At 52.7% G+C, this 15,473-nt stretch overlaps 1 protein-coding gene across 3 annotated transcripts in view; it reads right to left on the bottom strand.

Moving 5' to 3' along the window:
* Ctif (cap binding complex dependent translation initiation factor) overlaps window positions 1-15,473 on the bottom strand; it is a 226,012-nt gene that overhangs the window by 135,718 nt on the left and 74,821 nt on the right. For all 3 annotated transcript variants that reach the window (XM_051201994.1, XM_051201993.1, XM_051201995.1), the window contains exon 6: window positions 13,619-13,694. In XM_051201994.1, the coding sequence (XP_051057951.1) occupies window positions 13,619-13,694 (76 nt within the window). The remainder of the gene's footprint in view (window positions 1-13,618; window positions 13,695-15,473) is intronic.

Below are 15,473 nucleotides of genomic sequence, written 5' to 3'. Positions count from 1 at the left end.
CCCTGGAGCAATAGGGTCGGGGTGAGCACCTGGACAGAACCCTGGGAGCAGGTGGCCTGGGAACACCGGATGAGGAGGCTGCTGCCATTTTCCTCTGACCAGATCCCACTAGGCTGGCAGACCTCATCGGTAGTAGAAGCACACGTCCAGATTTGTGGGAATCAAGCAGGGCCACTGGCTCCACCCAGAACTTTCTTCTAAGCCCTTCAGGTGGTGCCAAAAGGAAAGAAAACCCTTGTCTTTGAAGAACACACAACTGTTACACAATGCTTTTATCATCTGACAAGTCCTTCCCTCAGAAGTGCCCTCCTAGTGAATGGCTGAGAACAGAGAGAGAGAGAGAGAGAGAGAGAGAGAGAGAGAGAGAGAGAGAGAGAGAGAGAAGGCGTGTATGCCAATGTGAGTGCCCATGCATGTGTACATGACATAGATGCATGACAAATTGGAACCAGAAGCAATTTGGAGCCTATACTCTTCAGAGGGAGACAGCGGCTGGGACCAGGGAATAAATGTCTGCCCTAGGACTCTCTGCTCACCAACTTAGACCACAGAGCTCAGAGGGGAAGGCCAGAATTGATACAGCTAGAGCTGCTTGATTTCTTCAGTGAGCTCGGGCCTCTTTAACGTCAATTCATAATGACTTCGTCTGCAGACAGAAGTTTGCGCTTGCTGGTTTATTCCTGGTTTGGCTTTCGTTTGCCACTTAGCGTGTGATGACACCATCTCCCGCTGACAAGCCACAAGTTTGGGAACAAGTTCCCCACTGTCAGTGGCCATCCAGTACATATGGAGGATGGATGGTCATCTGCATACACAGAATGTGAGCAGAAGGAAAGGGCTATTTAGAATGCTTATATGGTTTCCCTTGGTGTATATATAGACCAAGGCTGCCCCCAACTCCCCACCCCATTGATGCTCATACGGTACTGACCCTCACCGGCAGTGACAGTAATGAGCCTCCCAGATACCCCGGTCTGCAGTGGCCCTTCTGGGGCTTTAAGGCTTAAGCGTCATCTGTAATACAACCAATAACAGAACATTTTTTTTGGGGGGGGTGCTGTGTCCTCCCAGCACCCCGTAACCCTTCACAAATCTTCATCCCAGGTCATCAAATACAGCAGAAGTCTTTGTCCTTCATCTGAGAAAAACTGATGAAAAAAAAAAAAAAAAACCAAACCAAAACAACCAAGCCATCAAAAACCATAGCCACTGATAGAAGGAGGCAGTACTAGATTATATCAGCTACTCAGTAAATTACCAGGAAGTTATTAAGAGCCGTTGCTATGGGGTATGCACTTGTAACCCTGACGAGTTGAAGCATCAGAATGAACACTTTGTGGCCAGCCTTGGCTACATACACCAAAATACTGTCTCAATTATTTCCTTGTTCCCCCCATGCAACCAAACAAAACCACATTTGCTTGCACGGTCTGATGCTGCAGCATGGGGGCTGGAGAGTGTTCACCTACCATCACACAAGGAGTCCTGGGTTCTAATGCCAGCAGAGCAATCAAAGGTAATCAGGGCAGCACTCACGAGAGTCCCCTGGGAAGTCTGCTAAAATGCAGACGTGGATTCAGCCTTGAGCAAGTGAAAAGAAACCCAGGAGCTAGAAAGCTGTAGTTCTGGTAAATTTCCAGGGGATTCGGAGGCTGTTGGCTGGGCATCCCACACTGAGAATCTGTTGCAGAGGCAAGTAACATGTGTGTTTATCTAGGAGCTAGGACACACGGGGTAGAGAAATGTCTACACGCTAGTGGCGAGGAAAGGTAGCCTGTATGAAGCACTGGCAGAGGCAGGGTCAGGTGTGTGTGCTTAACTGTAGGGCATGGGGAAAGTACGTATATTATTAGGGAGGGCTTCATAGATGGGGAAACATCCAGCAGCCTTTGGTGAACAGGTGTGTGGCAGTTAGGCAAAGAGAAAGGGCATTCAGGCAGGAGAGTAGGGTTCTGGACCAAGGGCCTGTTCATTTGTCTCTGGGCAGGCTAGAATACAGACGGGCTCAGGGTTTGCAGGTGAGAGGCCCCAAGGTCGGTAGGCACTGGCATGAGAAACTTCTGCCAGTTCTGAGGGTCAGTGACGGATGCTGACCCTCAGAGATGCTGACCCTCAGAGGCCTCTGCCAGCTCTGAGGGTCAGTGACGGATGCTGAAGCAGTACAAGGAAAGGTTTGGTCAGTTCTTTAAGGTCCAGGGCCTGTTTCCTTATCTGTGTAGCAGAGGGGTGCCTGGGCTTGGTCACACTGGGTGTGCTCAGACTCTCTGGGTCAGCCAGGAGAGGGTAGCACCCTTTACTATAACCCTCATCCTGTTGGGAGCCCCTCGCAAAGCATAGGGCACTGGCATCTTGAATATGCTTGATCTGGCCCTATGCTCCCTCAGGACCATCACACTCATGGCTGATCTCTCCTGGGCTTGACACCACCAGCCCCCTGCCGGCTGCGCAGGACTTGGAGGCCTGCGATTGTGCAGCGGCTCACAATGGAAGGAAGAGGGTGTAGGAGGGAGGTCCCTGCACTGACCCTGGTATTGTTCTTGGGCCAGAAGAAGGCTTCCTCCACCCAGCCACTGCAATACCAGAAAAATGCAACATCAAGCCAGTGAGAGTTGCGCGTCTCGGGTGGGGGTGGGGGTGGGGGGCGCCTGCTGGTGCTGGCCTGGGAGCTGGGGCCCATTCACAAACGCCTGCCTGCAGGAGAGCACGTAGCCCCATCCGCCCCTGGTGACTGAAGCCCGGGTAAGCGAACATAACTGGCTCCTCCACCCCCAAGCCCACTGCTGCCAGGAAGGAGACCAGAAGTGGCCCCAGGCTCATAAAGGAATAATGGGTGCTTCACACTCTCACAACACCTTCCCCTTCCCCAGTTTCACGGCTCCTTCCGCTGGCAGATCACAGGCAAGAGCAGGTGGCAGAGCAGCACGCAACCTACCTTAGCGGGACTGGCCCAAGCCGACTGGCGGCGTGAGGCCACGTGGAGGGTGAGAGCAATCCTTCTAGCAAGGATTGGTGTTACAGTGGGTGGAAGAGACTCTACCTCTAAGCACCTACAGGTAGAGCCTAGTGGGCCAGCTTACAGCCTGCTCCCAGCACTGAGTGCCTGCACCTCTGCTGGCCACCTCTTCCCAAGCCAAGCTCACCCCCCAGCAGGACAGGCCAGGGTAGGGTGGGTGTTCTTGTCAAAGCATTGACTCTGAAGGAGGTAGTGTTTGGTCTGGCCTCCCTGGGTCTGTCCCTTAGGCCTGTGACTCTCCTCCCCACAAAGGCTCCCTAGCCCATGCTGGCTCCATGATCGTCCCCCATCATGACAAGATGGGGCCTTGCAGAATCCAGCAAAGGATTATGGGTATGGTCTAGTTCAAAGCAGGGCATGGACCAGATAATATTTCCAGTGGTGACAAGACCTGCTGTTCACACTCCCTAGCCTGACCCTAACCAAGTAACCAAACATCTTCCCTAGCTGCTGCTAAGAGCCATGTGAAATTGCAGGGATCCCCTGGTCTGTACCAAGAGGCCCCATAAACGCCGGCTGAGCCCACCTTTCCTCACTTGAGAGCAACCAGCCCAGTGCCTGCTTGGCTTTGAGCCTCTACCAACTGATCTCGACGCTGGCAGATCCGTCTTGGGAAGCCCTGCCCCTACCTCACAGCATCCCTTGATTCCTCCCTATTCCCCTCTTACTTTCCCTTGATGCTGCATTCTCTTTTCCCCCTTCCCCTTCCTCACACACAACCAAAGCCAAGTTCAAGGCCTCCCTCCTCCAGGAAGCATGGAACATTAGGCTTGGTCAAAACTGACTTGGCATCAAGTTCCTGGAAGGGCCAGGGAGGCTCTGAGGGCGCATGTGGTCCTGGCTTATTCAGGATGGCTTCAAAGAAGAAAGCAAGGTGAAGACTGGCGATGAGTGAGGAGGGAATGCACCAGGAAGATGAACAGGTGAGCAGGAGGAGCTCCCAGTCCTTGTAGTAAATGGACATCAAGTGGACCTCATTCTTGTAGCATTCAGTCTGAGGGAGGCACAGGAATCCAAAGAATCTCTGTCCCCAGAAACCCAAGAATGGCTCCTTGTCTCTCACGCCTGCCCTTGTGGGCACACTTCCGACTGGAACCAGGCCTGGTAATGAAGCACTTTGCACCAAAAACTTACAAATGCTTATCCATTGCTGCTTTGACTCACATCTTGAACTCCAGCCTAGTTTTACAATGTCAAACAGATATATGGTCCTCATAAAGCGGCTGACGAAACAGAAGCCATGAGAGAATTATTTTAGATGGATTACACGATTCTCTGTGGTGGGAGATGGCAGGGCATTTTTTCCCCTCCCTATTGATGCTCCAGGCCAGCATTTGGCAATCTTCTTCTATCAAGGACTGGATAGTAAATACTGTAGATTTGGAGTCAGCCGAGTGGTGGCATAGCCGCTTAGCTCTATAGTGTAAATCCTGCCACAGCTAATGAACAAATAAAGGGCAGTGGCTATGTGCCAATAAAACTTTATTTAAACAAAAAATGTACAAGATGACTAGACTTAGTGTGCAGACTGCAGTTTGCCAGAACCTGGCCATATTCTGTGTCATATAAGGATGGTGGGCTTCCTTGGACCCCTTGCAGCCAGCCCTGCCCTGTTCCAAGAGCTGCCACCTCAGGTCCTGGCTCCCTGTATTCTGTTCCTTATAGGGGTGGGAGGGGAAGAACCCGTGGGAAACCTGCTCAGACTCAGCCAGTTGCCTCTTCCCAAGGGCCCTTCCTGGTTGTCACCACCAGAAGCCTTCAGCTCCCAAATAGTCATTTCTATAAAAAAAGACTCACCAGTGACCAAAATAACAATAGGCTCCGTTCACTAGCACGTTGCCTGTTGTTCCCCATGGGCCCTGCTACCTGAAGCCTCAGACAGGAAGCCACGGACTGAAGAGCTTCTGGTCTCCTTTATTGTACGACTGCCTATTTTTGTCCTAAGGGAGGAAACTCTGGGGGAAGTGATGGCTGGAGAGGTGAGGGGCTCTCGTAGGTACACACCGTAGTCATCTTCAATCAGCGGGGTGGGGGTGGGGCACTGGGAACTTGTCTGATTTTTAAAGGAACACACATTTTACCCTTCTTCAAAACTCTCAGTAGGGGCTTTCCTCCCATCCCCCTCCCGGCCCCTTCCACTTTCATCGCCTTCAGAAGTGGAGAGAAAAGAACCACTTGCTCTGTGCCATTCGAGAAGTGAAATTCGCCTCTAACTTGAGCATCATTTGCTGCCTAGGGTCAGAAAATGGGTTTGCCGAACTTCTGCCTCATCCTCACCATTCACAAAGGGGTCAGACAGTCCAAATTCTAACTCTGGCTTCCCTTTGTACGCGGTGGCTTCAGCTCAAGGTAATTGATGCCAGCTCTCCAAACCATAAAATGAGGATGGAATGAACCCGTCACTAGGTGGCTGTGAGAATTCAGGGGCAGGACATACAGACTCTATTCATAGCAGCCTAGGAGATGGAGGTAAATGCTCTGGGTCCAGATATAGTGTGAGTGTGAGATCCTCGGGGACAACAGCAATCCAGGACTCATTTACTCATCCAACCATGAGCTCCCCAGACGTGTCCACGTGCACCTAACAATGAGCATGAGAACAGACGTGTGTAACCATCAATATAGCATGCACGTGATGGGCACCAAGAGGAAGAATAAAGTGAGAGGGCGAGGGTCCGCAGGGACGGCATCCAGCATCCAGAAGGCCTTCCAGAGCAGGGGACACCTGACTGGATGAACTCAGTAAGAAGGATCTTCTCAGCCCTAAGGGGCTGCCTTCATCAAACCCCTCCCCTCAGGGCTTGGGGATCAGGGTAGAAGAGGAGGAAAGATGAAGGAGCCAGAGGGGATGGATAACGCAGGGTCTTCTAGACACAACAGAGCGGAAGCACATAAGACTCACAGACACTGTGACAGCAGGAATGAGGACTACACAGGTTCGAGCCAGACAAAACCCCAGCACAGAGAAGGGGAAGTGGACACAAGGCCCCGCCCTTTAGCAAGAGGCTCTTTGCAGTTGGTACCTGCTGGGAAAGGGAAAACGGGTTCTCTCCAGTGGAGTCTCACTGGGTATGTGAACCACACTCCAGGGCCGCCCACATGCCCAGGAGTAGTTGGCCAACGCAAACAGACTCGGGGCTTTTTGGGAACTTTTTTGGTTTTCTTTCTTTTCTCTTGAGAGAGGAAGGGTATGGAGCTGAGGAGGGAAGGGAAAGAGTTGTAGAAGGGCAAAGAATATGATCAAAATATATCAGAAGAAAAAAATTTAAAGCCAATAAGCAAACAAACAAACAAACAAAAAAAATAAGGAAGCCAGTGTCTGGGCCATGTTAGGAGGCCTGAGTTCACCGATTCTCACCCGTCGGTGGTGTCTCTCTCAGTGAGGGGACGCTAGAGAATGATGTACACCATCCACCAGGAAGTATGCAGCCCCACATTTTGACCCAGCCCGGCAGAGGTGTCCCATTGACACCGAAAGCCAGAGCACTCCCCGGGACTGATGTGAGTGGAAGCAGGTGCTAGGGATGAGGGCAGGGCTTGGGGTGAAGGAGGCTCCCTGTTCACATGACTTGTTGCGCCTGGACGTTTGGGGATGTTTTACTAATCCTATGCCTATGAGTTCACAGACCCTGGAAGTTTCCAGAAGATTTGGCAAGATCAACAACACAGTCCTAGGGGGACCATAGTCACTCTTTCCCATCTGGAGGGTTGAAGACTTGGCTACAGCCCCTCCAGCTGCAATGCCACTCCACCAGCAGCCTATTAGCACACAGCAACAGCGCCACCTGCTGGACGATAAGGAGGCAGCTCTTGCCTCAACACTTAAAAACAAAACAAAACAAAAACAAAAACAAAAACAAAAACAAAAAAAAAAAAAAAACACTCTGCCAAGCACTAGATGAGTCAGGGGAATTCTTGGTTATCATTTCATGGGAGGCTGATTGTCCCCCAGGTTCCCGGTGGGTGTGGTGAGTGTTTAATTCTCACCCAGTCTTTATCTGATGCCTGACAGGGAGGCTGTAAGTGCTAACCCTTACCCCTAGTCACTGTGTCCTTCCCTCTGTCTCTTGACCTCTCTGGGGTTTGTGTGAAGAAACGCTTTGACACATTCTCCCGAGGTCAAAAGGCTACTTACTGTCCCTTGGGCCTTTGGGGGTCCTCCATAGGGAGTGTCTTGGGCACATTCATGAAGCAAGACATTCCTTTTGACTTAGTTATGCAGAACTTTCCAGGCACGCCTGGCCCATTTCTCCTAAGCCAGCTCAGGCACTAGAGGTCAGAGACAACTTCTAATTGCTGACAAGCATAGAATTTAGTTTACAAATTTCCTAACAGAGACACAAACCGAAGAAGTAAGGTGTACTGTCATTCCCATTGCCAGACAAACCACAGACGGCATGCCATCAGCCCGAGGAAGGGGCCAAGGGAAAGGACGAAAGCAGGTCCCTAGCTGGGCACGGTGGCACACGACTACAATCCCAGCACTCTGGAGGCGCAAGAAGGTAAACTGATGTCAGTTTGAAGTCAGCTTGGTCTACAAAGTGAGACTTGTCTCAAAAGAAAACAAAACACAAACAAACAAGCAAAAATCAAACACACACAAACAGAAACCCACACATAAACAATATAGGAAAAACAGAAAAAACTTAGGCGAGACGTCAGATGCATCAACTAACAATGTCTTTCTACTGGGGTTTTTCAGAACAGACAGAAGCATTACATTAAGGGTGTGAGGCTCCTGTCTGTGTCTGGGGAACATGAAGACATCCAAGGAGACCCTGGGGCTGCCTAGAGAGTAGACGGATACCATGTCAGGTTGGTATCGCTCTACACTAGTTGCTATGCAGGCCAGGGGGGGATGGGCCGAGACTCACAGCAACGAAGGGAAATAGTCCCTGAAGCCACCATCCCTGGGAGTAAAAAAGCCCACAGCTGGGGCTCTCTTCAGGGATGGGACAGAGGTGTGCAAGCGGAGCGGGCCTCGTTCCTTTGCCTGGATTTGAACCTGGTCAAGTTCAGGGGCTCAGATTTTGTAGCCTGGAGCTCTTCTGCCCCCTCAAGTGGTCTATCAGCTCTCGTCCTTCCAAAGGCAGAAGCCAACACTTCCCAACCCCCACAGCTCACATCAGTATTGTACCCTTGCATGCTTAGGCATCCTGGGAAGGCAGTCAGACCCCTTCTGTGTGTAGCTGTCCTCCTAGGAACAGTAACCATATGTTCCAAGGGTTCCTGGAGACCTCAGTGTAGCAGAGGACATTTGGGTCCAAGTGGTGTGTCCTTTCCTCCCTCATTCTCCTCTGGACTCAGAATAGGGCTGTTTGGGGACAATCTGCTCACGGGGCCTTCATAAGGAGTGACTGTAAAGACACCTTTGATTGCTGGGGACAGGAGCTGGCGGAGCGGTGCTCTGACGCCCTCTAGTGGCAGCACGCAGTCATCCATGACAATGGGAACAGAATGTCCATTGCACTGCAACATGGCAGGCAGACCATGCCATTCTCTCCTCCATAGAGTGCCATGATGACACATCCCAGTCCCTCAGGACCCCAGTGTAAGCCCAGCTGTGTGGGTCCCAGGCTCTACCCTGCACTATGGTTTCAGCACCCACAATGACTGAACCCTGAGTCCATCGTGTCTCCTGCTGCCTCACTTGACGACAGCTCCTGGAGAGCGATGCTAGCGTAAGCCCCCACACAGCCCTTGTGCTAGTGGGTGCTGTAAAGCCTACAGGGGTCTTTTACCCCTCTCTTCCTCTCCTACTGCTGCCTCAGTAAGGGGGCCTTGGTGACTCTTACGTCATCAGTGGGCTTGGAGAGACGGATGGCTCAGTTGGTGAAATGCTTGCCTCACAAGCAGGAGGACCTGAGTCCGATTCCCAGGAGCCGTGTGAAAGGCATGCAGTTACAATCCTAGGGTCGAGAAGGTAGAGACAGGAGGAGTCCTGGGACTTGCTGGCCAGCCTGTCTAGTCTAACTTGTGAGCGCCAGGCTTACAAAGAGACCCTGTCTCAAAGGAGGCAGAAGGGTTGCCCGAGTAATGACACCTGAGGTTGTCCTCTGACCTCCACAGGACCCGCGCACACACACATAAAAAGGGCAGAAGGGACACAGCCAAACCTCATCTGCGCCGGCCCTTACTAAATGCTATTTGTGGGTGGGGAGCCATTCTTACAGCTGGGGTGATCTCTGACATAGCCTACCCTGCTACCCTTTGGGCCTAGGCCTGGCCCAAAGGCCCCAGCATCCCCAGCAATAGGAATCCCCATGGTTTGCATGGAAAGGGATTCGCTGTTCGCCGTGGAAGTATACCCAGGTAGGATTGCCAAGGGTGGGGTGCTGGGCCTTGGCTACAGCGGCTGGGCCAGGGACCAGTGTCATGGCTGCTCGCCAACCGAGGCACCCTCCCTACCCCACACCTCCTGTGCTCTCAGGAGAGCCGCAAGCATTAAGCCTGGAGCCACTGGGGTCCTCTGCTCTATGCCCCAAGGCTTCGGAAATTGCATCACTATGGGGAGGAAGGTGGCGCCTGTAGGGAGAGGACACAGACTTTGCCCCAAGGGACTCTGACCTGGGCAAGGTGCCAGCATCTGACTGGCATTTACTGCTCTAGGGATGCGGCACTCAGTCTGTTACTCGTCATTTCCTGGAAGGGACCATGACCTTCCTGAGGAACACATGCATTCTCTCTAGAAGGCTGGAGCAAAATACCTGGCTGTGAACGTTAGCTGAGTGAGGGAGGACAGAGGAAGGTTGGCAGTGGCATCTGCTGCCCACTGAGTGGCTGCCTGCTCTCTCCCCTGATGCTGCACTACAGTGGAGCGCAGTCACGTGACTAACTGTCCCACAGGAACCAAACATTTAAGACCCAGGGCATGAACCTCTCTTATTTCTGCCAGGGCTCTCTAGATGCCACGGGGGTGGCAGGACTACAAACAATCCAACTAGACCCTTGGGTCCCCAAGGAAGTAAGCTGGGGACATTTGGATCACCCACCCTAGTGTGTGAAGCTGCTGAGATTCGAAGGTTTAATACTGTGTTGTGGCCTATGGAATCCTAACACAAGAGATGATGGGGACACTTCAAGACATACCTCAGAACTCACACACTGAAGAGCACAGATAGGCTGGCACTAAAGCACCGGTAGGAAGTGATAGGGGACGCTCTTAGCTGGGGCGGAGGCGGGGTGTGGTGATGCAGGGGACAGCCTCGATGTCAGACCAGTACAACTCCCATGAGTTGGACCCGCCAGGTGGCTACAGTTGGGCCTCTAGAAAGCCATTCTTCAACAGTGTCCCCTCAACAAGGACTAAGGTTGTATTAAGAAGGACATATGGCCATCACCCTCTGGGGTCCTAGTCCAGGGAGGGAGTCATGATATGTAAATGAGCAGGGACACTGAGACAGGAGCCATCCTGCAGGGGTGACAGGAAGTCTGGGGCACTAGGAGGACAGACTCTCCCTGTGTATCTGAGGGGATGTCACGGGGGAGGGGACCTTCCCAGGACAAGGGGCCCATAAGGTAGAGAAGGCATGAGCCGGGTAAGCAAAGAGGGATGAAGGTCAAGACAGATGGGGACAGGGCCAGCTGCACTGCAGGGAGGGCAGACTGAGCCTGGGACAGAGGCTGGCCAGGTGAGCTGGATCGAGAGACAGGAGGGAGTAGCTTGGGCGTTGGGGACAGAGCTAGAGGGGCCTCAGTGTCTCTCCTCCCTTGGGGAGAGAGTGGAGGGCTGGCAGGAAATGAGCCCAGGCTGACCCCCCTTATCCAGCTCTTGGCTCCAGTTGGGAGGGAACGGAGCTAGTGGGTTTCTGCTGGGGGTTCATTTATCTCTGCACATGCCCAGGGACCCTAAGCTAGGGAGACTTTTCCTCCTTATATGGCCTTACTTGGACACACTGTGCCTTCTAGTTTGATGGTCACGATACACCCTCTCCAGTCACTGGCACTCAGTGGTTGAGGTGAGGAGTCCCAGACACCCAGCACTGCATTATGTGACCCCAAACCTGGAAGCCTTGCACACACCGATGCCAGGGCCACGGCAGCCGGCACCCAGGAGCCCCGATAGATAACTGGTGTAGGCACCTTCCTCTGTGCGGTGCTCTGAGGAATGTTAAGAGCTCTCAGGGCATCTCCTCAGCATCTGCTTCTCTGGGACCTGGAATTCTTGGGCTAGAGAGCTGTCAGCATCATCTCCGGGAAACGCAAAGCCCCCATGCAGTGGCTAGCCACGGGCAGAATCAGCTGGAATTGGAGGTTGCTGACTCCTGCCGCACACGGGAATTTCCCGTAGTGTTTTAGAACTGTGGATTCCTCTGTATGATCCCGCAGCTGAGCAGGCCTTCCCGTGATGCAGCAGGGTTGGTCTGTGCAACCAGCACGTGGCGTATGGAAGAACATGCTGTACCCCTGAGACGAGGTAGTGAAGGGCTGACACTTCCGTTCTCTCGTTCCAGGATCCTCTCCCTCTCCCGCACTTGCTTTTTGTAGTTGTCTTTTAAGAATTTAGTTCTCACTTTCTGTGTGTGCATGTGGTGTGTGTGTGTGTGTGTGCGTGGTGTGTATGTGTAAGCATGTGGTGTGTGTGTTTGTGTGTGTGTGGTATGTGTGTATGTGTGTGTTTGTGTGTGTCTGTGTGTCTGTGTGTACAGGCAACAGCCTGGGTAGTGTAGGTAAGAGGACAACTTTGTGCAGGTGCCAGGGATTGAACTCGGGCCACCGGCTTGTGCAACAAGCTTGCTCATGCACTGTAACACTTTACCAGCCCACTCCCCACTCCTTACATGCCGATATGCTGTGAACTATGACCTATAAGCAACCTGTAATCTAGGACTCAGGAGGCTATGGCAGAAGGGTCAACCTGGGCTACATAGGGACAAACAATAGAAACAGACGGTAGTGGTTCTAGAAACGGGAGTAGTGGGAAGAACATCAAGCTAGTCTCATGCTAAAACACACGAGACACAGAAGGCAGTAGAGACAGACCCACAGTAACTTCTAAAAATGAGAAACACACCACAGGGGATTAACAGCTCTTAGATACTGCGGAAAAGATGAGGGAACTTGAAGGGATGACCGCAGAAGTTACCCCAAATAAGGAAAGAGGGGAAAAAGACCTTGAAAAACAGAACAGATTTTTGGCAAGCCACAGGGAATGAGAACGGGGGGGGGGGGGGGGAGACAGAGGGAGGGACTACAGACAGTTGGAAGATGGTGGGGGTGGAGGAGGATATACACTGAAGGAGAACATGGCTGGCTAGTCAAGTGCTTGCTATACACACATGGGAACCAGTGTGCCATCTTCAGGATCTACGTTAAAGCCATGTGTGATGCAGCATGCCTGTAAATACCAGCGCTGGGGAGGAAGAGGCAGAGGACCCCGGGACTTGCTGGCCAGCCGGTTTAACTACACTGTCCAGCTCCAGGCTGGTCTACGTGCTGGTTAGCTTTTCATCAACCTGGCAAAAGCTCAGGTCATGGGGGGGGGGGAACCTTAAGATAGGAATTCCCTCCATCAGACGGACCTGTGGGCAAGTCTGTGGGGACATTTTCTTGACTGATGATTGATGGGGGTGGGCAGCCCATTGTGGGCGGGGCTATCCCTGGGCTGAGCAAGCCAAGAGAGCAAGTCAGTAAGCAGTACTGCATCACGCTTCTGCTTGAGTTCATGCTTTCAGGTTCCCGCTCCAACTTCCATCAAAATAGACGATGGTAAGCTGTGAGACGAGATAAACCCTTTCCTTCCCAAGTCGCTTTTGGTCATGATGTTTATCACAGTAATGGAAGGAAAACCTGAGGGGTAGCAGATAGCAACGGGGTTTCCATCTACCCGTGTGTGTCCACACACACACACACACACACACACACACTTCCAAAAATGACCAAACCACAAACTCCAGATCTAAGAAACTCGGTAAACCCAGAGAGAGAGAGAGGGGGGATGAGCCCCTGCCTGCTCACGCTCACTGAAGTGCCTGGGGCTGTGCCGTGGGCTTCCCCGCCTCTCTCGGTGACAGGTTCAAGGCAGCGCAGAGAGGACAAGGACAGGAAAGTGTGAGGAGTGACGGTCAAACAGCGAGATCGGGGGGGGGGGTGAGAAGAGCAGGTGACGCGGTAAAGGAGCGGCAGGTCATCACCCTCCATTTCCTTTGAAGTCTCAAATTATTGGCATCTCTAGACCCGAGTTCACTCAGCTCTGCTGAGCGAGTCCTCTGTCTTGGAGCTTGGGCCCGCTCTGGTAAAGGAGCCAAATCAGGGACAAAATGAGCAATCACAGCAGAGGCTGGCAGGACGAAAGCCACATCAGCCACTCTGTAGATCTGCTGTCCACATGAGCGCGCTGTCGAGTGCTCACCCGCTGTGGTTTCAGGTCAAGGAACAAATTCCCAGCTGGGGTAGTGACCAGCACGAGTCCCCTTCATTCGAGGGACAGAGGCCCGTCCTTACAGTGTCACCGAGGTGGGCTGCCACAAACACTATCCGTGGGACAGCTGGTCCAAGGCGAGTCCCCATTTACCCAACTGTGTCCATTCTCCTTGCAGCACACCACCACAGATGGAGCAAGGGACCAGCAGGTGCGCCCAGGCAGAGAGCAGACTGAGGACCTACCTGCCAGGTTGGGAGGACCTTCTCTATGTCATTCAGGTTGATGCCATCCCCGTCTTCCAGCTTCCCTTTTCCACACCTAGACCACAAAAGACAGAAAGGCATTGGAAGGGTAGTTTATCCACGGCCTTATCCTTGCCTGGCTGCAGGAGGGGCGTGGCTCTGCTATCCCTCGGGAGTCCCACCCCGGGAAAGGGCTCCAGAGGTGGGCTCCTCTAGCCCTCAAGCAACTTGCACTGAAGAGAGGTGAGTGATGAACCCACTGATACCCTATACTTCTAGGCGTAGTGGCTAAGCTCCTGATTAATGAGTACCCCCCACGCCCGCACAGTCCCTGAAAATGCCAGTCCCTCTGGCTCCTTTGCACCAAAGGGAAAATCAGCGAACAGAGAGACCAAGCAACTATCTCAAGCTCACACAGGCAGGTAGGAGTTGGCAGAAGCCCCAACATAGTTTATTTCTCGTTGTTTGTTTCCAGGCCTGTAAAACCAGCCACTTGGCTCTATTGTGTCTTCTATATTCAGGGCCTCTGTGGATGGTGTGCCTGCAGGCAGGAGATGTTGGCCCAAAGTCCTAGTTTTTTGCACATGTAAAGGCGGATCTTCTAGTGCCAGACCTCGAAAGTGTGAACTCCAGCTGCATCCCTTCCTGGGGGACTCGGTGTGAATCACTTAACTTTCTTATACCGCCGTTTCTTCTTTTGGAAAAGGGGTCATAACAGCGTCTAAGATCATAGCCTGGCTAGTGGATTAAAATGGTAACACTGTAAGGCACAGGGTAAGCGCGTCCCTACTGCCACAGCCCCTTCTACTGTTACCATGCCACTATGAGACAGAGAAGCAGGTAGGAAGAGCAATTCAGAGCCTAGATCCAGAGCTGCCCAGCCTCGGGCACCTTTCTCATTTCCGAGTCTCCCAGTGGGTAACATCGCCAGCTTCAGAGTTAATGTAGCTCAAATTCCAGAGGAATTTCCTCATTTGTTTAACTGTTTTCCTAACATGGCTTCTGGTTTCCTGTCAAGGGAAATCATCCAGCTGTGGTTCCAGACAGGGCGCTGGATAAGAGTAAATTGGAAACTCACCTCCTATGGCTGTGAGCCTGAACTCCACTAGGGGGCAGCATGACACAAGTGTCCCAAAAGTGGCAGGAGAAGCCCTGAGACCCAGACAGAAAAAAAAAAAAAATCTGGCAGGGCAAACTAGCAAAGGTTTGGGTGGAAGAAAACAGGGATCAGAACTTGGTTTCCATTAGACTCTTATTTTCTTCATTAGGCATATCCATGCCAGGCTGGGAGTCCAGCCTGGCACCTGGGTTCAACAAGCAAGGGAGCTGGTAGGAGATAGCCCCAAGGATCTGTGGCCAAGGCAGGCGGTGGTGCAGGAGTGCAGAGGGGCAGGTGCAGAGCTGATGGGCAGAGGACAGTCTGGCAGAGTGGAGTCAGGGAGTGGAGGAGCAGTAAAGCCAGGAGTTCAACCAGTTATGCTGAAAGCTGGGCTTCGCTGCATTTTGCTGGAGAGCAAGGTATGTATGCAGGGAGATGGGGTGCTGGAGAAGTGCCTGGGTGCTTCAGGCTGAGGCGGGTGGAGTGAGGAGAGAGGGCGAGAGGTGGCCGGTGTCAGGTGAGAAAAGCAAGCACACCCTGTACCACACCCACTATGGCGTCCCGGTCCACAGCGAGGAGGCAGACAAAGGCCTCGACCACGCAGCCATCTTTGGGCTAACCAATCTGCCTGTTGGTGATGGGCTGGCCCCGTGAAAGCACCCGCTATGTGCCATGAACAGGCCACAGATGTTGAAAAGGGCCCGGGGTGGGGGTGAGGGGGGGACTGGCCCCACCGGAATGGCTGACACCACCCTC

This window comes from Phodopus roborovskii, unplaced genomic scaffold (genome assembly GCF_943737965.1).
Source record: "Phodopus roborovskii unplaced genomic scaffold, PHOROB, whole genome shotgun sequence".
NCBI classification, from domain to species: Eukaryota; Metazoa; Chordata; class Mammalia; order Rodentia; family Cricetidae; genus Phodopus; species Phodopus roborovskii.
The sequence above is the reverse complement of the archived record's forward strand: the minus strand, read 5'-3'. Positions and strand labels throughout refer to the sequence as shown.